We start from the raw sequence: 22,324 nt of genomic DNA on the forward strand, positions 1-22,324 counted from the left end.
AACAAACCGTTGTAATTACTTTTCACTAATTTTGCGCCAAATTATTAACAACGGTTAAAATGTAACCGTTGTTATTAGTTTTTATATTAACAACGGTTTTGAAAGTATGACCCGTTGTTAAAACCAATAACAACGGTTAACAACACAGAACCGTTGTAATTAAGTTTGGTAAAATTCGCGTCATCCATTCTACAACGTCTTTTGATGATTTTCGTGAATAAGCGTTGTTAAAGGGCCGTTGTAGTTGCCTGTATTTGTAGTAGTGTGACCCCTCCCCTATCACAACCTCCACCATCAACACCGCTCATTCATTTCGTCTTTTAAGACGTCAAATACTTTTTTTTTTTTTTTGTTTATTGGGCCATGTTAACACTTGTCTCTCGACATTGTAAAATAATTTTGTCCTGCTAATTTAGAATGGGAGATTGAACAATAAAAGTAAAATAGATAAAACATTTTTTGCTAACACCTTATTTACTCATTACCTTTCAATGTCATAATGTTATAAATTAGTTGTTAGATAAATTTTTAAAGTCACTCCAACTTATACAAATTGAAAATAATACCAAGTATCTAAATTAATTTTTTGATAATTCTATATCATCTATTTCTTTGTTTTCAACTTTGTTGTTAAAGAGTGACGTTAAGTGCTCAGTACAACATTGTTTAGGTCAAATAGTTTTCCAATAATTCAAATGATAATTATATTTTATTGATTATCCTTGCAAATCTAACCTAATTTGCATTTAACTGTCTCATAAACATGAATGACATTAGTAATTTCGGTGTGACATTATGTCTTTCTGATATAAAATACATGCTATTGTTAATAAAAAAAATGTATGTACCAATTGAAAGATCACAATTCTCATTTAGGACGACATTTAACGTTAAGTTTAAGACATCATACGACATGTGTGTATAAGACAAATGTATTACTTACTGTTGAAAAGACTAATAGCGATATAAGACAAAGTGTTAGACAATTTTTGCCATCTTCATTAACAAAAACACGATTACATCTGCCATCATCTATCTTATCTATATATTACATTCACCTTATTATGGATAAAAAAAATGTATCCATTTCACTGTATTCACATTATCAAATATTCTTTTGACTTAAATTTTCGAACCCTACTGTTCTTTCCGTTCCTACTCTTTACGTTATGCTTTTCTATTGGAAATTAGTCAAGCTATCGTTAAAATTACATTCTTGCTAACCTCTCCATTGACTCTAACTTGACTTCCTACCGTTAGGAGTACATATTATAGTTCATCTTCTCTTATTGAGCTCTTTCATTCCATTGATGAAGTCTTATACTTTTGAAAGTTCTGATCTATTGGTTAAAATGAATTGCACTTTTTGCATGTTTTAATAAATATCTCTGCTGTCTCCCAAAAAAAAAATTAAAAAAAAATATTTATGCTTTTGTTTTGTACTTTGAAGTTTCAAGGACGAAACCTTTTAAAGATAGGGTAATTTCAAGACTAGCGATTTTATCTTAATTGGTTATTAAAATAGCAAATTTGATATGTTATTTTATTGGGGAAATTATTTCAAACCGCTAATTTAGTAATAATTGAATTTTTTTTTTTAATGAAAATTCCAATTCTAGCTTAGTTGGGTTAAAACTCTTCTAAATTATGAAGCAAAGACTCTTTGGGAACGAGGTAATGGTCCTAAATTACATCGAGTAAAAGGCGCCATTGCTGCGTGCAAACATGCGTATAATGAATCCATTACCGACTATTTTGGTTGTTTGAAGTGTCATCGGGATGAATTAGACAAGTATATGATCGTAATCCTTCTTGTGATTGTGGATGCAATTCAATATAAAATTGATAGCTTGATAAAAAGCGAGACGAAAGTTAAATTACTCTTACTCTAACAAACGAATACAACAATTTCAGACAAAAAAAGGTTTTATTAACGCCATAAACGAAGCTCAATTCCAGAGTCAATTTCATACAAACCTCAAATAATAAATAGCATAAATTCATGAATGTCACTAAACGATACGGCCACCACGAAGAGCAAGAACAAGATGAAGAACAGAGCCGCCCTCAATATTATACTCGCTAGCAGTCTTATCATCAGCAAGCTGTTTCCCTGCATAAATCAACCGTTGTTGAATTGGAGGAATACCTTCCTTCTCCTCAACACGCTCCTTGACTCGGTCAATAGTATCACTGGGTTCGATGTCTATTGTGATCTCCTTGCCAGTAAGAGTCCTAACCTTAATGCTGGTACCACCACGAAGACGTAGGACGAGGTGGAGAGTGGACTCCTTCTGGATATTGTAGTCTGCTACGGTCCTGTCATCTTCAAGTTGCTTGCCTGCAAATATAAGACGTTGCTGGTCGGATGGGATGCCCTCTTTGTCCTGGATTTTGGACTTAATGTTGTTGATTGAGTCAGATGGTTCGACTTCCATGGTTATTGTCTTGCCGGTTAAGGTTTTCACGAATATCTGCATCATCTTCTGTTGTTGTTTTGGAGGCGAGTAGAAACTATACTCTATAGGGAGATTGGAAGAGGGAGGTTTCGGGATAGTTTTTCTCAAGGCGGAGAAATTGGGTTTATATAGCGATGTAGATTGGTTTTGTTTAGGAAAGTTGCCTAATTTGCTACTGCCTAGGATTCCGATTTTGTTTAGGAAATTGGGTTTGTTTAGGAAACAAGCAGTACAGCCGTACAGGTGACCCCGAGTTAGCATGTGGTTTTGATGGCCTCCTCCCAACTGCGGTTTGGCTCTTCTCAGAGACATGGATCAAGAGGTGGTAAGTCAAGACAAATTTTGGATCGAAGAGACAGAGATAGTCGACATGAAGGAAAATGGGAAAGATATAATTGAAGACAAACTACCTCTATTCCACTCATTTAACAAACAAAGAATTGTGGCGTGAGCAAAGTTGTGTAAACCCTGAAACGCCTCGAAGTTAAAGCAAGACTAGAGTTACAGAATACAAAAGCTCCTAAGTACCGCACAGGGTATACAATAGTGTACACAGTTTCAGGTCCTTCAAACTTTCTTGAATGTTTCCTGTAGGTTTGACTACTCCACCTTCCGCTACCAATATACACACTTACAGACGGCATAAGATTCTAGAGAATAGGCCTTCTCAGGTAGGATTGTACCGTAGATGTTGTTCATAGAAATTGATCAACTGCAATTACAAGGAGGAAATGTCAGTTAACTTTATACTCGCTATTTTACAAAGTACGAATCAAAAAAGGGGAAGCATATACCAGAAGAGGGTTTGTTGCCTTGAGATACTTGTTATCTACCATAACTTCCTTCCCATCAGACCTAATAGACAGGATACAATATCGAACAGTTAATAACATCAATAGAAAATTTTCTCTTATTCGACCATCTATATGATGAACCTTGAAGGGCTGTCAAAATAAAATAAAACAAACTCCTTTCAGTCAAGAAGAAAGGCAAGCTTTCACTAAATGTTGATACTTTAACCAGGGCTTTTATGTGGATCGACACACCACAGTGCCGCCGTACTCAATTGATCTTCCTAGTAAAATCGTCTTCAGCATTTTTCTGAAACATCTGGTTTTAGAACATCCGTAATCTAGAGCCCATCCCAGACCTTAGTGGTCAACAGTGACCATAAATTTATCCAAGCATAAAAAATACTACTCGTACTATAATGTATAAATTTTTCTCAAATGATTTATCAGAATAATAGTTTCATAATATCATTTGAGAGCAGTTGTAACTTGTAATTATTTGTATAATCCAAGACTATGCTGGTTTAAAGTTGACGACAAATTACCATCAGTGTCAAATGATGACCTTATAAATGGGATGGAAGGGGCACTAAGAACACTCTCGTAGACTGCTCGAACAAGTCAGTAGGCAGTGAGTTTAGCTCAGAGATGAAGATAAAGAACTGGCAAAACCAAAAGGGACAATTCACATCCAAACAAAGGTCAATTGTTTACACAAATATTGTACAACCCGCTTTCACCAACAACAAATCTATATTTCACAAAATGCCCTATTTTTAAACAAATACAAACACAATTAGAAATACACTTGTTCTCCTATATTTCCCCCCTGAAAAATAGCGGTTAATGCAGATTAAAACGCGGCATATCAGTTACTGTGCCTTATATATTGGCATTTTACTTTAGAGTGTCAATAAAGATAGATAACGTAACGGTGAAAAGAAAGTCTTCACAACATATATACAATGTGTCAGGGATTCAGGGGTATTTGAATACCATGATCATTCGTGAATGTGAGAAATGGGTAATTCAGGTGCACATGCAAATTTATTACCCTGTTTGTTATCTATACAGATTACAGATAGCAGGATAGTATAGCATTTCTAAACTTTTTTTTTCGAGTTTATCCCACTCCAAAAAAATAGATATTGTGCAAAATGGACCCTAACAAAAATATTTAGATGTGAGAAGATTCAAGAAGAAATCATAACCACAGCAAAGAACTGGGAATAATTAGGGGCTAAACATACCTCATGACCACAAATGTCACTGAAACATCCTGAACATCGTTTATCGCAGATGCAGAGTAACTTATTGGCTTGATGATCTTGGTGATAGTAGCACTCCTTAGACTGTCAGATCTCTTCTTACGAAAAACGTCAGAACTCCCTACCACTAATAGTTCATTGCCTTCTGAAGTGCTAGCATTACCTGGCAAAGGGGTGTCAAAGCAATCTATATTTAATGATGTCACGTCCTGCGTGAACCTACGTACAGAACCCGATTTTCTTCGCTGCGCACCTCGGCGCTGATTGCTTTGACCTGGTTCTACACAGGTTGACTTGGATAGCTGATTACTGGGGCCATTTCCTTCTACACGTACAGATTGCTGCAAATGTTCGTCCAAATTCCTTCGACTTGCATTTTGACCAGAGAGCTGTAAAAATTCAGTATGATCTTTTTCACTGCCAGTAACAGCCGGAGACACAGTCTGAGAACCATTGCGATCAACTTTTTTCGCAGCTCTAGACCATTTTAACACCTCATCATGCTCTACAACAATATCAACCATGCCAGGTTGACGATATGCATTCTTGGAATTATCTAAAGCGGCAGAATCCTGAGGGTCATTGTTAAGAGGCATCTCAACGGGTGATATCTTGCTCTTGGTGGCACCATAAGAATACTGCATTTTCTTCTTTTGCTGGGTGAATTTGCGTTTGCGCTTCGAAGAATTCTTCTTCTGACCATGCAAGCTGCAGCCAAGAAAGAAATGTTTTAACAGGGTATATGTAAAATAATAAGCTGAAATAGGTGAACATTAGTCAGAAGCGCATGGAAGAAAGCAAAAACCTCTCTTCATATGCCTCCACAACATCAGGACATGTTTGAAGATGATCAACAGGCTCCCAAGTGTTGGCGCTTTCTGGCCAACCACGCCTGAATCAAGCGTAAAAGCCAATCAGACAAGCATACTCACCAAATATTGATACAAAATTGTAAACCAAACATGACTAATTTCCTCAATCGCACTTCAGTACTGATTTCAGAATATAGATCACTAGCTAAAAGAACTTTGAAATAGAAGAGTGAAACGGTCCAATATTTGTCCTTTCGCCTCTCTATGGAGATGAATAGCATGTCTACCATCAATTCATCGATGCAACAAAAAATTCATCAAAAATCACTGCCTCCATTACAAAGAAAGTGCCTTGAGTAAATGTGATCAATCTTTTTGCAATTGACAGAGTTAATCTTAACAATTTAAAAAAAAGTCCTACGACTCTCAAGTCTCAAGCCTGTATTGACTACCTTGTCAAGTTCTCAACGGCAGTAACTAAGAAAAGACACAAACTTTACTATAGTTTAACACAATACTTCCTATGTACGAATGATTATATAAGATTTTTCCAAAATGTGAGAGATTTTGGACGAAAACGTATACATACATCCACATGGAGCAGAGGAAGTATTTGGTAGCAGCATACCAAAACTACCACCAATAGCCCAACCAAATACAAACCACAAACAGGTAATAACAACATACTAGTCCTCCCACCATTTTTCATAACGAGCAACAACTACTTCTTGCGGTCCACTTCATCACATTACAATCAAAGATCAAACACCTTTCCTTCCAAATGAAAACATAATATGCACATATACAAACTAAACAACCGCAACTCCCGTAAATTTAAGCTCACCATACACAAAACCATCACCATTCCAATTAACCCTTACTTTGACTTCAATCCTAACCAAAAATCCTCCTATTTATCATAAACTATATATTCAAAACACCCCCAATTCACACTTCACAACACCAGTTATTGACGGAAAACGCTATCAAATCCAATTTTATCATCATTTGGGTGTACAATAACCTGATACATCAATTAAAACAGAAATTAAACATTAAAACAACAAAAACGGATAAAAAACACACGCACCATTTGATGAGATACTGCGGCTCTCCCTGCAACAAAATCACAAATAATCGAAACTTAATCATTAAATGTATAAAAACCCTAAAAATCACACAAATTTAAATAAATAAATAAATAAATCAAACATAAATAAATAAATAACCTTGCAAATCCTCCTTTTACGAATAGCTTCAACTTCAAAGAATCCATCAGCAAGTTTCTTCTGCCGCGAAATCAATTGCTCCTGCGTCACCTTAACTTCTTCATCTTCTCTCTCCTCCACGTCATCCGCATCTTCTTCATCATCATCATGTTCATGTCCATCGTCTTCTTCTTCTTCTTCTTCGCTGTCGTCAATCACCGTGTACGGCGGAGATGGCGGCGGCGTGTGGGATTTCTCGAGGAGAGAGGGAGTCAAGGAGGGTGAGTGATCGGTCAAGAGTGGAGTAGTAGTGGAAGTAGTAGGGGTATTTTGGGGAATTTTCATTTTATTACTATTATTGGATGCTCTTCAGGAGTTGAGAGACTGGTGTTCCACACTCAACGTGTGTTTGTTTTTTCCTAGGTTGTTTCTCCTCAGTTTTGGGTTACAATACCTTTTTAATTATTATTGTCTTGGAATTATGGGACAAATTTCCCTAATCTACTCTCTACTTTGTAATAATTAGGTTGCTCTAATTAAATACACAAATGTATGTATGGAGGGGATGGTGAAGTCTTTACAACAACAACATAACCCCAGTATCTCAATGGCTCCCGCAAATTGCGGGGTAAAGGGGGATCGGATGTACGCAGCCTTACCCTTGTGTCAGAAACATAAAGAGGTTGTTTCCGAATGACTCAAGATGAAAATTGCGTCGAGAACTGCATCGAAGGACTGCTACTTCACAAGAGAAAGAAGCGCAACCACTTTAGTAAGCCATTTTGCTTTATTCCATCATAATCCAAAACCAAAGAGTAATGAATCTTTGACTCCATTGAAAAATGGAAATATGGAGAAGGGACGGTGAAGTCTTTATGTAAATAAAAATATAAAATGTTAACTGGTTAAATTAAGAGTGAACGTTTTTTCTAACGTGTACCCTAAGGGCATACATTAAAAAGCCAGAAAGATTCTCAGAATAATTTTATGATAAATTGAAGATTTTATACTAAAGACCACAACAAAAGGTAACAACTATCGTTGTACGAATATCATTTGATCATGTTGTTAAGAGGTTGTGTTAGCACTTAGCAGTGGTCTACTGGCCAGCTCGTTCAAATCCTGGACGCGGTACATTAGAATCTGAAGCACCACCACAAATGCTATCGTGCGTCCATCTGCGGTGCGGTAAGGCACCGCCCTGTTGTGTCAGTAGCCAACCCGGCGTGTCAGCTTAGTTATCCTTATTAAGCCATAACCATGAACAAACTAGTGGCAATAAGACGAAAGGAGAGGACATCGAGTCAACGTGCACCTTATGGCACTAGTAAGTACTAAATAGTAACATAAGTGGTAAATGATCGCGATATGGCTACGTCAATGTGAAATGCATACACACAAACAAGAAACAAATATAAAAAAAATGCGTCAACAGATGCGTAGAAGGTAACGACGCGAACGTTAGGAAGTAAGGAAAAAATGCAGAGATAACAACCGCCTAACAAGGACCAAGGATGGATAGCGGCATCGAAAGGAGATCAAACAGTGTTTTGGGTTATAAAAGGACCTGCTAGGTCGAGCCATTGTTTATGTCTGGGGGTCTCTACCAATAAAATGTTTTGGGAGATATGAATAAACTGACTCGGCCAGTTCTCGGATTGATCCGTAAGAAACAACCACCCAATGAGCTCATGCCTGAAACAACCAATAACAGCACACCAAAATGTCCCAACCCCATAGCAACGGTCTAAAGAGGACCCTCAAGGCTCAAACTCAAATCAATACTTAATACTACAAAGTACAAACCCATGAACATAGAACTGCTGATAAGTGATAACTAACCTGTCTCGCGTCACAATACACATTTCTTGACTAACGCAAATTCAGTAAAACTGCTACATAACCGGAAAAAAAAAAGGGCAAGGAAAGAAGAGAGAGCGAAGAAATATCAGCAATACAAAGACAGACCCACAAAACTAGTGATTAAGCCTTGTTGCCTTCCTCAGCGGCTGCTTCAAAGGTTTCTCCAGCTACAAGATCAGGAACCTCGTCATCATCCTCATCAACAGTATCTAGTCCAGTGCCGTCTGGGTTTGTAGTTGGTGCCCCCTTCTGGAACTGCTCTGCCAGCTTCCTCAAGTTGTCCAAGTTATCTGGCCCTGAAATTCATACCAGCGATTAAATTAATGACTGAGAGATAACGAACATGAAGCAATAATCCTGACTGACGAGTATACATACCCAACTGGTTGATGATTCCAGGAAGAATATCTTGCAATCCTGAAAGAACAATAAAAATTGTCCAATGAAATTAATGTGTGCATACACGGACATCGGATGCATGGCACTTAGATTTTGGAATCGGTCATCGCGGCATAAATAAGCCCAATATTGCCCACAGTCCGATGGCAGCAAAATCAATGTGTAATAGAAGGAAGGTACTTACTCTTGGTTTGTGGTGTACCACTAACAACCCAAGTATTCGCTGCAATTGAAGCTTGAACTGAAGGGGAAAAAAGGGTCCTCGTCAGATTAGGTTGTACATTACATTGAAAAAACCTCAGTTAGGCGATATTTATCACATATACTAGCACAGCACGAAAAAATTAGAGAATTTCATAGCTTAAACCAACCTTTAGGGGATTGAAATTGGATGACTTGATCATCCTTGAAAATATTGACTTCCTCGATTGCAGGAATAGAGTTGACCCCTATTCTCTTTAGGGTACTCTGTAGCCTTTTATCATCGGTGGTAATAGTTTTGTGGACAGCCTTCTTCTTTCTGCAATTTCATGTGAAAGAGTAATCAAGAGGACTTTAAATCGAATCAAAGGCAGATTAAGCAGCTACTTAATTGAATCACCATTAACTATACCAAGTCAGGAATACCATAAGCCAATACAATATCTCTACTTAAGATTGGACGATCTCAAGTGCCATAGTAACCCACTTCATTTAAGCCACAACAGAAGTCGACAGCGATAGATTTAGAGAGAAATAACGTTTACACAGTGAGGAGATCTACGGCACGCAATAAATTTCAGAAGATAAAAAACATCATATGATGTTTACAAGAGAAAGAACCATTGAAAAGAAAAAAAAAAAGAATTAGATTTCACAAATTTGCCTGAGCCACACACACAAAGTAGATAGTCCACTTTACGATACAGAAGGTGAGTAACTCCTTGGTTTATAAAATGATAAAATATCTCTTATCTTATAAATATGAAATTGTTACGGGCCGGAGCTTTTCTACAAAATACAATACTAACTATCGAGAATCAACTTCCTTTGTGAGAGAACGTATTGTTTCCCATCATTCATTAGGATAAGGGCATGAAAATGCGAATATCACTACTATTAGAATAAAGACAGCAGCAAGGTGTCAAAACTTTCGCTACCAAGTATGGCAGGAAGAATGTGAGCAACTGAGCAAGAGGTTCAGGTATGTGAAATGGTGTATAGACAACCGCTAACGGACATAATCACATAGCACAATTGAAAATATTTGTCCCTCCATCCACAATTAACTTCGTATTTTGCAAAATATGTGAGGTGAATTTTGAAAAGTAGAAAGTTTAGAAGTGGATAGAAGGAGTTGACAATAACATTGTATCTATACCTTCTCATGCTGCCCTTGCCACCAGTGCGAACAGCACCGGCCATCTTCATTAGCTTCTCCACATTCATCTGAACGGAGATACAGACAAAGAAGTAGCTCAATTTGTTGTACATTCTAAGTTCTACATCAGTTCTATTCCACTATGACACTATCTACTTAAAATGACTAAACACATGGCAAGACAATAAAACATTTGCAAGCAATACCAGTCAAGCGTAGAACCACAATAGAAGTACAACTGATCCCTGATCTTCACATAAAATATGGAGTAAAAACGAATACAAATACATAACAGTCTTCAGTCCGCATGTAAGACCGCCAGTGAAAACATTGAAATGCAACTTCAAACAAATACCACGACCTCGGATATTTGTATACAATGGTATATTTGATTCAGTTAAGATCGCTAGTACTATTCATTATGTTGGCAATTAGTAACAACATGAACCAAAAAAGGCTAAAATTGGCAACTTCAAACAAAGAGCACTACCTCAGATATTCGTTTTGTACAATAACATATTTGATTCAGTAAAGATCACTAGTACAGAGTACTCCCTCCGCCCCGGTCATTTGTTTACCTTTGGGTTTGGCACAAAGATCAAGGAAAGAGGAGGGGGTCGATTATTAGATGACAAGTGGACAAAATTGAATGTGAAGGATGAAATTGCTCATCAAAGACATTACTAGAATAGAAAGGTAAACAATTTACCGAGACACCCAAAAATAGAATAGGTAAATCAAATGACTGGAACGGACGGAGTACTATTGATATATGTTGGCACTTACCAACAACATGAACTAAAAAAAGGCTAAAATTGGCAATATCATTCATCAAGTAAACCGACGAAGTTCATCTGTACAATGGCTTCAATCTGCCTTTAGTTAGTTTTTCGTAAGGCGATTTTATACTAATATTGTGTAAAACCGATCCCAACACCTATTATATGGCCTAAGGATGTTAAAAAGCGGTTACCAAAAGACCGGTTTTACAATAAACTCGTGTAAGGCCATCTAACACAAGTATTTCTATTACAATATAACAAAAAACACAACCCAGCAGTGAAACCCTAAACCTAAGGATTTAGGGAAATGATATTCAACAAAAAACAATAAATGAAATATAAATAAAAGAATAAAAATAAGAAGAAGAAGAAGAGATGATAGTACCTTCTGAGATTTAGGGAATAAAGATTAGAGAGACGGCGAGGAGATTGAAGAGGGTAAACTCAAACACTGAGGAACGAGATTAATATCAAATGAAATGAAATTCAATGAGACTTGTTTGTTTACTCTTATCGATAGATAACTTGGATTTCATTTATTTAGGGACTAGGGAGTACTAGTTATCATATCATGTTGCGGTCCATCTTCATCTTCTTTTCCCCTATAACGACCCATGGGTTTTCTTATTTGGGCTTTTAATGAGGTTCCAATCTTTATACTTCGTATGCCCTAAGCCCCGAAGTCCACGTCAAGATTCAAGAGTCAATGCTAGAGATGTCAATCGGGTTAGTTGGGTCGGGTCAAGTCGGGTCGATCATATCGGGTCGGGTCAGCCAACTTTTTGGGTCGAGCCGGTTTTGGGCGAGATCAGTTCGGGTCAAATGATGTATCCGGTCATCCTTTTATTTTATCATTACTTCAATATTTTACCCTTAAATTGAGTTTCACAAACTGTAATAGGACGGTCTCTTAACATAACACCAGTTCATTAACCGAAAAGCCCAATACATATAAAAGAAAATTCCTGCTTCTGATCTATCTCGCCCTTATTTATTTCTTTTGTTTCCGCAACGTTACCTCCAAACCACCGAATCATGCTCGGAAATTCGGAATCAATAATTGAGAATCTGGTCCTGCCTATGTCGCTCGTCAATGAATAGGTGATCTCATCCCTCCATAATATTCATCTTCTAGTCATGAGCTTTTTAACTTAAAAATCTGAGTTGTCAAAGTACTTGTACTTATTTCTAAATTAAAAATCTTACTTTATTTATGGAAGTAAAGCAAAATATTTAAAATATGGAGTTGACAAACTACACTTATTTGTTACTAACTTAAATCCTTTTATAAAAATACGACGAAACTCCAAGCCTTTAATAGTTAATGAAACAATGAAAAACTAGTTTTCAGAATCTATAAAACTTTTCAATTAAAACTAGTTTTGTGACCCGTGCAATGCACAGATTTTATCAATACGCTTCCTTAAAACTTTGTTCTGATACGAAAATTTAATGAAGGGGAAGGAAAATAGAGACCAATTTTTTTCAACTATAAATAAAAGATTTTAAGATAAAAGGTAAAATGGTTTACCCATATTGTGAAATAATCCATGTTGTGGTAAGATTTAAAATAGGGAAAAATTTAGTTTGAGAAGTGGGTAGTTAATACAGAGTATAATCCTACTTAAAACTTATTCATGCATATGTTTGTTCAAAGTGGGTTGCGAAATCGAAATGTACTTTTTTGTTAGTAAGTCAACGTGTACTTAATGTGATGACATTATAAACAAAGAAGGAACACATAGTTTTATTTACGTGGAAATTCTTATGTTAATGACAAAGTATGCAAACTTAAATTCATTTTGGTAGACTATCTTGTAAATTTGAGTTGTATTACAGTTATAATCTACATAACATTCTAAACATGATGATGTAACTTGTTGCCTCAAGTCATGTGCATAATCATTTTTCATTGTATTTAGTTACTTTGTAGGGTAAAAACCGAATATTCTACATCACGTTTCAAACCAAACAATTGTTGTGACTAATCACATACTTCAAATCTGTCGGAATGTTGAAATAGGACGAATTTGTCTTAGCAATGTAAATCAAACTACTTAATGAATGCACAATATCTTCCATATTGGCTTGTTCAATTACAAAATCTATACGTACTACGTGCATGTCAACAAAAAAATACATGTAAGCAAATTAATCACCTTATAAGCAGATTACAAATACTAATCACATGATTTAGAGATTAGCAAGGAAGGAACCAGAGTTGGTGATTTGACTTCATAACTATGAAGTTGAATTTTTTTATTTTACGCAGAACTTAAATATTAATTTTTTAAATTTGTAGCTTTATACTATGAAAATTATGAACAATCAAGAGAAATTGACATGAAAAAAAACTAAAAAGTTTAAACTTTAGTAGCAATGTAGCGCCTTTGAGATCCAAAATTTATATGAAATTGAACAAGTGATTTTCAAGGCACAATCAAACGGAGGCGGATGGAATGTTTGTCTTCAATGTACATTTCACATGACCCATGGAGAATTAAGGATGATTGATATAAAATTTGTTTGACATTAGAGAGTTATAATATTAATTTTGTATTTGCTTGGTTCTCTTATTTCTCTATGAGGAGGTATTTATACAAACTCAGTGAGCAACTGAAAAGTCACCACTAATACACTTAATTATGCAAATTCATTGTATCATAATTTTACTAATAAACTTAATTATGATAATTCATTGTGTCATAGTTTATACATATCAACTCATAATCTCTTACTATTCATAATAAAATGCAATGAAAAATAACATAAAATGTGACACTGAAAATTGCTTAACATGACACACGTCAAATAATAAACTACTCATCTTTCCTTTTTATTATATTGTATAGATATTAATAGTTAAGTCATTTATCATACTAAATTTTGAAAAAATAATTAATTTGGAATAAATTTTAAAGGATAGTTAAACAATAAAAGTGGAAACGGGAAGGTCTCATTAAAATTCACCATGAACAAAAAATTATAAATATAATTATTTTAGTTTTACTTTCTAAATATATTGCTAAACAATGCAATTTGATTTTTTTTTTTTTTTTACAAAACCTTTTCCTTTACATGAAATAATTTCATTAACTGAATACATGATATTACTACCCTTTTAAAATTTTATTATTAGTGTTTAATTTACTTAGGTATTTACAGAATTTGTTTGTAAATATTTTCTTTTCCATATATTTTATATTTTCCAAAACCTTATCCTTTACGTGAAATAATTTCATAAACTAATACACGGTATTACTACCCTTTTAAAGTTCTATTATTAGAGTTTAATTTTACTTAACTATTTACAGAATTTGTTTGTAAATTATTTAAATTAAAGAAATATTTTTTTTCCATGTATTTTATATTTTCCTAAGAAAATATTTTATATGATCTTTAATACTCATTTGTCGATTAATTCGTTCTGTAATACATTTTCTATATACAACAAAGTTATACTAACAACAATAGTGAATTAGTGCCTTTAAAAAAAAAGTAGTGAATTAGTTCTGTAAAATATCTTCTATATAAAACATCTTCTATACACATTTTTTTTGTTTTCAACTTCATTTATTCTTCTTCGTTCTTAATTTCTTATGTATTCAGTTTTTTTATTTCGAATACATATAATACTACTCCATATGAAATATCTTGAAATTATTAACTTATAGTTAATGCATATTTTTTTATTGTAGTTTTTTTTTTGAGTTAATTAAGTTTAAAGCTAATAAAATATGGATGGATTTTTAAAGGATAAATTAATGCAATATAATAACAAATTGATAATTCATGTCATATTAGTTTGCCAAGTCACATTGTTATTGTGTACGTGGCTTTTTTTTTTATCCCATGTGGCATTATCTACGTGGCATTTTTAGGCTAGCTTTTTAATAATATTTAATAGATTGTATGTTTTCAAACTAAACTTATTGGTTATCAAACTAAATTTATTTGCCCATTAAAAGAATTGTCACAAAGGGTAAAGGTTTTCAATTTAGAATCATGAATTATGATACAAAATGAAATGTTAGGAGTTCGAAGTTCGATTTTTTATCCCAAAATTAGTCCTTCTAAGATAAAATTCCAAACCTGCCTATTGGGATCGGTATCAAGGTCGTTGTCGGCATTCTAATTCGTTCTTTTGTGTAAAATTGATTGGTGGAAGGAATGGTTGCTATGCTTTTGTGGTTGTAGTTGTTGAGGGAAAAGACTATAAGACCATCCGCATCCATAATCATATATTTTTCATCACTTTACTCTTTTTTATCATTTATCTATCCTAATAACCTATTCACCTCAACTTTTCTCCCATCACCAAATTTTACTCATTCTCTCCCACATCAATTAACCATCAAATTTTCCATTTTCTTACTTTATCTTACCCCACAAAAAAAAAAATAACACAAAAAACTAACATAAATCTCATCCTACCCCACACATTCTTTGGTTTTCTTGCTATTAATTAAATAGCGGGCTCCACATAATGCATCAACTTATTCTTCGCTTTTACGATGGCCATCACCTTCATTTCATAAAATGATGGCTGATGTGGAAAATGAAACCATCAAGTTTCATCTTTTGCATCACTTTTTCCAAAGTGATGGACCGATGCAGATGGTCTAATGTTGCTGGTGGTGGTGGTGGACTGGTGGTGGTGGTGGAAACGAGTATTACGACGATGAAGTTCGTGGGTTTATCTAGCTTTTGTTTTTATGGCTTAGGGCTTGCTTGGGATGAGAGTAATTATTAAGGGAGTAATAGAGCTAAAATGAGCTAAAAAATGAAGGGAATGGATGAGGGTTGGAGATAGAAATTGATAGAAATGAGGAAATATTGTGTAAAAGACCCTCCATTAAAGGAGTAATTGTTACTCCCCTCCCCCCTCAAGTAATGCATTACCTCCTTGTGGAGGTAATAATTCCTCCATCACCTTCTATTTCCACCCTCCATAATCACCACTTACCACGAATCTCATCTCATTTCTTCTTATTTTAACTCCCATTACTCTCTTAATAATTACTCCCATCTCAAGCAAGCTCTTACTGGCGTTAGTTTGAGTTTCTTATATATTTCTTTAGTAACAAAAATCCTTGTGATGGGCTAATTTTTTCTATTGGGCATCTCTTATGTTATATATGACGGTCTTATAAGAGAGTTGTTAATTTAGTTTCAATCGTTATTTGCTTTAGTCACTTCATTATTAAATCAAATTTATCAATCTAAACACTATCACTTTTATTTTGATCAATATAAGCTTAATAATTATGAGGTCATCAATTTAATCGGGTTAATATCGGGTTGGGTCGGGTCACTGATCATCTGATCGTGCCAGATTACGGATCGTCGTCTGGTCAGGTCAATTTTAGGTTGCAATATTCTCAGGTTTTGTCGAGTCGGGTGTGCTCGGGCTCAGGACGGTCAGACTTGTCAATTCTAGTCAAGACTCAAGAGTACTCCTACATTTTGTATTTATAATTTTGCATAAAAACTTATGTGAAACGGTTATATTTTATCATATTTGGACAATTTAGATAAATATAAGTTCTTTTTTTCTCTCGTTCAATAATTTTGTACCGTTTCATCAATTGATAAAAACAAGTTAGTCAAATGACTTGTATACCATTCCACTATTACTCATCCTTGGACACCTTTTTCATCAAGTTCACTTAAAAATATACTTCCTCCTTTAAACTTGTCATGCAATAGATTTTTTATTGTTAAAATATTAAATCATAGTAGAAGTATTATATCATAAAGTATAGTATACCATAACTAATAAAGATGTAGATTGTTGAGTTTAAATTTTAAACCCAAGACCTCTAAATTAAAACAAGGTGCATTTATCATTGACATCTACCAATTTATTGATGTTATACTATTTGGAGTACTATATTAATGTTTTTTTTAGCCCTATACTATTATATATTTATATTATGTGTTATAAATTAGTTTTTTTTAGAAATTAATTAGGCTTAATGTGTCCTATAAATCGCTCAGTGCGCCTGATGGTACGCAATGTGTACTTTAACCTTGAATCGTGCCTTCAAGACTTCATTCTTCTAATCTTCAAGCTTAACTTTATTTCTTTCTCTACATCGATCATCAATTGTAAAGCATGTCCAAAACCCGTTATTACAATGTAGGCAAGCAAGTAATGCGTTTGTTCAAATTGTTCAATTCCGCGTACAAAACCGCTTCCTTAACTCACTTTATTCACCTAAAAAGCATGATAGTAGCCTTATCAGTTGTGACACAAATTAAGTCTAATGCATATACATGCCACACATTTGCCAACCTCTCTTATTTTCCGTTTTGGCTCAAATTATCTTTTCTTAATTCCATAGGATGGAGTAGATAGCGTGTTCTATGTCGGCTATAGAATAGAATAGTAAAACCCAATGAATAGTAAAAGAGGAGGACACGCTTTATGATCAAGATGAACACATGTTCGAGGATAAAGCGGAACAACAGGGCAAAATAATTTAATGTATTGATGTCCACTTTGGAGGCTTATCATCTTCCTACCAAACGAAAAAGACTAATACTAGTGTGTCTAATAGTAAAGTTGTTCAAAAGTATTGATTGAGACTCCTTTGGTAACACACGATCTAATCGTACATTTTACATTGCATGGTTCACAACTCACTTCACATGGTTGATTGATCCTGTCTTTTTTGGTTTAATTTCAGCTCTCATTCATCTAAGTTCAGCTTATTTCAATTCAGTTCAACTCTCATTCATCTCACATACTCTCTCCCATCCAAACCAAAGGTAACATGGGATGGAGCACAAGTTTTAAGAAAAGAGAGAAAAGGTAAGGGTAGTATTGGAATTGAAGTAGGACCACTTGTAATTTGATTAAAAGAGGGCCACAAATATGATGGCATTGTAGGTAAATAATAAGGGTGTATGAGGGGCCTTTTGTATGTTTTTTACCAACAAAAAAGGGATGGGTGTTATTCGAAAGATGCGAAACCGAACAGAAGGAGAATAGAAATACCAGTTGGAGACGGAGTATAAGCGATCAGAAAAAATAAAACCCGTAAGAAGTAGTGCCGTGGTAAGAAGCCACTGCCTTGAAAACTATTTGCCCGGTACGACCGTGGTGGCGATCAGCTGGTGCCGGTAGTTCCCCAAGGATCACACTACAACCTCCTCGCTGTCACGCCCACTCGTGACAGAGAGACTTGGAACGATTATAAACAATTACCCAGAAACTTTTCAATCGAGCAGAGAAGAGAAAGAGAGAAGAGAGAGTGATTTATTGTATGTTTTGAAGTGAAACAGGTTGCTCTATTTATAGGAAAAATAGAGCAACAGCACATCAAAACCGCTCCACAAAAGCAGCAGTCAAGACCGAGTTAGTGGGCAGATTAAGCTCCTTAATCGCAGCCACTAACAGTCTCATTTGACTGACTAAATCAACACACTCAACCACCAATCAGAATGAATGTAGACAGCCCATTACACACAAGAGCAAAAAGGTAAAAGGGGGCCTTTGGCCCGCACCGCAGGTGCTCTACCCAAACCCAAACCCGAGCCCGAGCTCGAGCCGGGCCGGGCCGGCGCGCGCGCGCGCGTGTGTGTGTTTAGACCCAAACCCACAGGCCCAAGACTTACAACAAAAGCCCCTTTGGTCCACTCACTTAACCAAAGGAGAACAAGTTGATATATAAGCCAAAGGTGGAAGCTCTATTCCACCGATGTGGGATGTCAAACAAACAAAAAGGCATTGTTGAAAGTTGCTTTTGAAAGCCATCATTTCCAACAATCCCCCACTGATGGCGAAGAGAAAGAAAGAAGAAATTCCTGGGTAAAGGAAGGATTGGATACTTAGGTATCAATATCTTTCGATTTGAATTGACACTTTAGTGCAATGAGGAAACAACTTACTTACAAATGAGAGAATATCTTGCGATTTGAATTCCTAGTGAGCTTCTACGATACCCCCACAACACATATCATACCTTCAGATTAAGATCGTTCCGCGAAAGTGCAACGCCCTCTTTTGGAGTTATGCGTTTACCTCGGTACTAATAGATGTGTTCAGAAGACTTCTCATAGTCTAATGATCGTTACACCTACGTAGGTGACTCAAGTGCTTCTCAATAGCACTTCTCACATGAGTCATTAAGGACCTAAGTCCAACCTGGTGTATGATTCATCAAGTGCGTCTCAAAGCACAACCATAAAGGCTATGAATCATACAACGCCATAGGAATAGAAGCTCTAGACCTAGTCAAGTCTCACTCTTGACCTAAGGACTTAAGCCCCATTCCCCTCGACGTATCAACGACTAGTCTCCTAGCCGACCCTTTAGTAAAGGGATCGGAAGATTGTTTCGGACTTCACATAGTCCAAAGCAATCACTCCATTGTCTTGGAGTTGTCTAACTACAGCGTGCCTTATTCGAATATGTCTCTTTTTCGAATTATAGACACTATTCTTTGCAACACCAATAGCAGCCTGCGAGTCACAGTGTAGAGAGACCGGTGTTAGCCGTCCGCCCCACACGGTATATCGGCTAAAAGGTTTCTCAACCATTCAGCCTCTTGTCCCGCCAACTCAAGAGCTATGAACTCAGATTCCATGGTAGAGCGTGCGATACAAGTCTATTTAGAGGACTTCCACGATATAGCACCTCCACCCATGGTAAAGACATAACCACTAGTAGAACAAATCTCATCGTTACTCGCAACCCGCCGCATCACAATATCCCTCTAACACAGCAAGAAATTTACTATAATGCAAACATAAGTCAACTGTTCCTTTTAGGTATTTTAGTAAACGACGAAGAGCATTCCAGTGTTCATTACTAGGGTTATGTGTATAACGACTCGATCTACTAATCGCGTAAGCAATATCCGTCGAGTACGTTCATTAAAAACATCACACTGCCTAGGATTTTAGCATACTCTTCTTGGGAAACACTCTTACCCAAGTTTTTACACAAGTGTACACTAGGATCATAGGGTGTTCTAGCAGGCACATCATCAAAGCAGTTAAACTTTCTCAACACTTTTTCAACATAATGAGATTGACTTAGACAGATTCCATTGGGGTTTCGGATGACCTTAACTCCTAGGATAACACCAGCTTCTCCTAAGTCCTTCATCTCAAAATGTGATGACAAAAATTCTTTGGTTCTAATTATCACCTCTAAATTATTACCAAGTATTAACATGTCATCAACATAAAGGCATATAAGCACACAATCAGATTCTATTACTTTTGAATAAACACATGAATCAGAATTGTTAACCACATAGCCATTACTTATCAAAGTGTTGTTAAATTTCTCATACCACTGTTTAGGTGCTTGTTTCAGTCCATAGAGTGACTTGTTCAGTTTACACACTTTACTCTCTTGACCCTCAATCACAAAACCTTCAAGTTGAGACATATAGATCTCTTCCCTTAGTTCACCATTCAAAAATGCGCTTTTAACATCCATCTGATGTATAACAAGGTTATGAATAGCAGCTAAGGCGACAAGAGTCCTAATAGTCGAAATTTTGGTCACAGGAGAGTAAGTATCAAAGTAATCAATACCCTTCTTTTGTGTAAAGCCTCTAACTACAAGTCTAGCTTTGAACCTCTCTATTGTACCGTCAAGTCTCATTTTCTTTTTAAAGATCCATTTACTTGTAATGGGTTTACTACCTTTAGGTAAATCAGTCAACTCCCAAGTCTGATTTGACACAATAGAGTCAAGTTCACTTTTAATAGCATCTTTCCAAAAATTAGCATCAATGGATTTCATTGCCTCACTATAGGTTTTTGGGTCATCTTCTATTAAAAAGGTCAAACAAACTCATCACTAGCACAGATAAAGTATCCTAGTTCGACAACATAGTTGTATCATAATCATCACCAAAGTTTTTTGGGCATCTAGGTCTTTTACTTCTTCTAGGTTCAACAGAAACATCACTAGAAGTGCTAGCACTAGCATGTGAAGACATATCGAAGATGCAACAGGGTAAACTAGGAGATGGTACAACAATTTTATGAAAAGGAAAAACATGCTCAAAAAATTCGGCATCTCTAGCCTCGGATATAGAACGGTCACTCAAAGACATAAATCTATAAGCAGAGCTATTTTGAGCATAACCTATAAACACACAATCATAGGTCTTAGGTCCAACGGTAGGTCTCCTAAAATCAGGTAAGCCCACTTTAGCCAAACACCCCCATACTCTAAGGTAACTTAGGTTAGGAGGATAGCCCTTCCAAATCTCATAGGGGTCTTGTCAATTTTCTTATGAGGTACACGGTTAAGAATGTGACAAGCGAAAAGTATTGCTTCCCCCACATATCGTCAGATAGGCCAGAACTTAAAAGCATAGCATTCATCATTTCTTTTAAGGTTCTATTTTTACGTTCAGCTACACCATTGGATTGGGGTAAATAAGGTGGACTAGTCTCATGTATTAAACCGTTTGCATAAAGACAAAAGTCGGCTAGATAACTGGATTTATACTCACCACCTCTATCAGATCTTACCCTTTTAATTTTTCTGTCAAGTTGGTTCTCAACTTCATTCTTAAAGTTTATAAAAGAGTGTTCAGCTTCATCTTTAGTCTTAAGCAAATAGACACGGGTGTATCTAGAACAGTCATCTATAAACGTAACATAATAGTTCTTGCCACCTCTACTTGCAACATTTTTGAAGTCAGCTAGGTCGGTGTGGATTAATTCAAGAAGGCTCGTGTTCTTAGTAGTCACAGGTTTACTAGGTTTCTTTGTAAACTTAGCCTCAACACAGCTAGCACATTTAGAGAATTCTTGACTCGTCAAACTTGGAATTAAACTCATAGTTCTAAGTTTTTTAATATAATCCACATTCACATGACCTAACCTACCATGCCAAATATCAATAGACTCGATATATAAGCGGAAGAAGATGCAATATTATTAATAGCGAGAATCGAGTTCAATACAAAAAGACCCCCAGAAAGATAACCCTTGCCCACAAATTCCCCATTACGCGACATTACCACCTTGTCGGCCTCAAAAACAAGTTTCAAACCACTTTGTTTAATAAGGCACCGCATACAAGGTTTCGACGCAATGAGGGTACAAATAAAATATTACTGAGAGCAAGTGTTTTCCCGAGGTGAGTTTGAGAAAGATCTTGCCTTTGCTCAGTGATCTTTGCAGATGAAGAATTACCCATGTAGACGCATTCCCCATCAAAGAACTTCCTCGAACTCAAAGAAATAAACCCCTATCAAGACATAGGTGTCTCGAAGCTCCGGTGTCCAAGACCCATTCAAAGAACATTACCCACCGATTAGCTTCCACAACCACAAATTTGCAATAACATCATCATCACAAAGAACATTGGCCTCGTGATTTCTTCTCGAAACATTGGTAGGC

At 35.9% G+C, this 22,324-nt stretch overlaps 3 protein-coding genes across 3 annotated transcripts; all 3 read right to left on the reverse strand.

The window, feature by feature from the left end:
• Nucleotides 1-1,904: 1,904 nt before the first annotated feature.
• LOC141605284 (ubiquitin-NEDD8-like protein RUB2) lies at nt 1,905-2,771 on the reverse strand. Its single transcript, XM_074423988.1, has one exon. It carries the CDS (start codon nt 2,769-2,771, stop codon nt 2,013-2,015), a length of 759 nt encoding a protein of 252 aa, XP_074280089.1. The 3' UTR covers nt 1,905-2,012.
• An 83-nt stretch (nt 2,772-2,854) lies between these two features.
• LOC141605283 (chromo domain protein LHP1-like) lies at nt 2,855-6,990 on the reverse strand. The gene is made up of 6 exons (XM_074423987.1): nt 6,560-6,990; nt 6,421-6,446; nt 5,324-5,410; nt 4,501-5,226; nt 3,254-3,314; nt 2,855-3,171 (listed from the first exon to the last, which is right to left on the reverse strand). Exons 1-6 carry the CDS (start codon nt 6,881-6,883, stop codon nt 3,127-3,129), a joined length of 1,269 nt encoding a protein of 422 aa, XP_074280088.1. The 5' UTR covers nt 6,884-6,990; the 3' UTR covers nt 2,855-3,126.
• Nucleotides 6,991-8,305: 1,315 nt separating this feature from the next.
• LOC141605290 (nascent polypeptide-associated complex subunit beta-like) lies at nt 8,306-11,517 on the reverse strand. The gene is made up of 6 exons (XM_074423991.1): nt 11,328-11,517; nt 10,161-10,228; nt 9,172-9,320; nt 8,985-9,041; nt 8,780-8,818; nt 8,306-8,697 (listed from the first exon to the last, which is right to left on the reverse strand). The coding sequence occupies exons 2-6, from the start codon at nt 10,226-10,228 to the stop codon at nt 8,522-8,524; spliced, it is 489 nt and encodes a 162-aa protein (XP_074280092.1). The 5' UTR covers nt 11,328-11,517; the 3' UTR covers nt 8,306-8,521.
• Between the last annotated feature and the right edge of the window lie 10,807 nt (nt 11,518-22,324).

The sequence above is a fragment of the Silene latifolia genome, chromosome 10, assembly GCF_048544455.1.
Source record: "Silene latifolia isolate original U9 population chromosome 10, ASM4854445v1, whole genome shotgun sequence".
Taxonomy (NCBI): Eukaryota; Viridiplantae; Streptophyta; class Magnoliopsida; order Caryophyllales; family Caryophyllaceae; genus Silene; species Silene latifolia.

What these genes read in the sequence shown, in the direction of transcription:
- LOC141605284 (XM_074423988.1), bottom strand. Translation starts at nt 2,771, where the DNA reads ATGTCTCTGAGAAGAGCCAAACCGCAGTTGGGAGGAGGCCATCAAAAC.
- LOC141605283 (XM_074423987.1), bottom strand. Translation starts at nt 6,883, where the DNA reads ATGAAAATTCCCCAAAATACCCCTACTACTTCCACTACTACTCCACTC. An exon ending in GTGACATTTGTGGTCATGAG is followed by an intron (nt 3,315 to 4,500) that starts GTATGTTTAGCC and finishes CCTGTCTATTAG; the next exon opens with GTCTGATGGGAAGGAAGTTA. An exon ending in AGGCAACAAACCCTCTTCTG is followed by an intron (nt 3,172 to 3,253) that starts GTATATGCTTCC and finishes TTGTAATTGCAG; the next exon opens with TTGATCAATTTCTATGAACA.
- LOC141605290 (XM_074423991.1), bottom strand. Translation starts at nt 10,228, where the DNA reads ATGAATGTGGAGAAGCTAATGAAGATGGCCGGTGCTGTTCGCACTGGT. An exon ending in GGCAAGGGCAGCATGAGAAG is followed by an intron (nt 9,321 to 10,160) that starts GTATAGATACAA and finishes ATGAAATTGCAG; the next exon opens with AAAGAAGAAGGCTGTCCACA. An exon ending in TGGAATCATCAACCAGTTGG is followed by an intron (nt 8,698 to 8,779) that starts GTATGTATACTC and finishes TATGAATTTCAG; the next exon opens with GGCCAGATAACTTGGACAAC.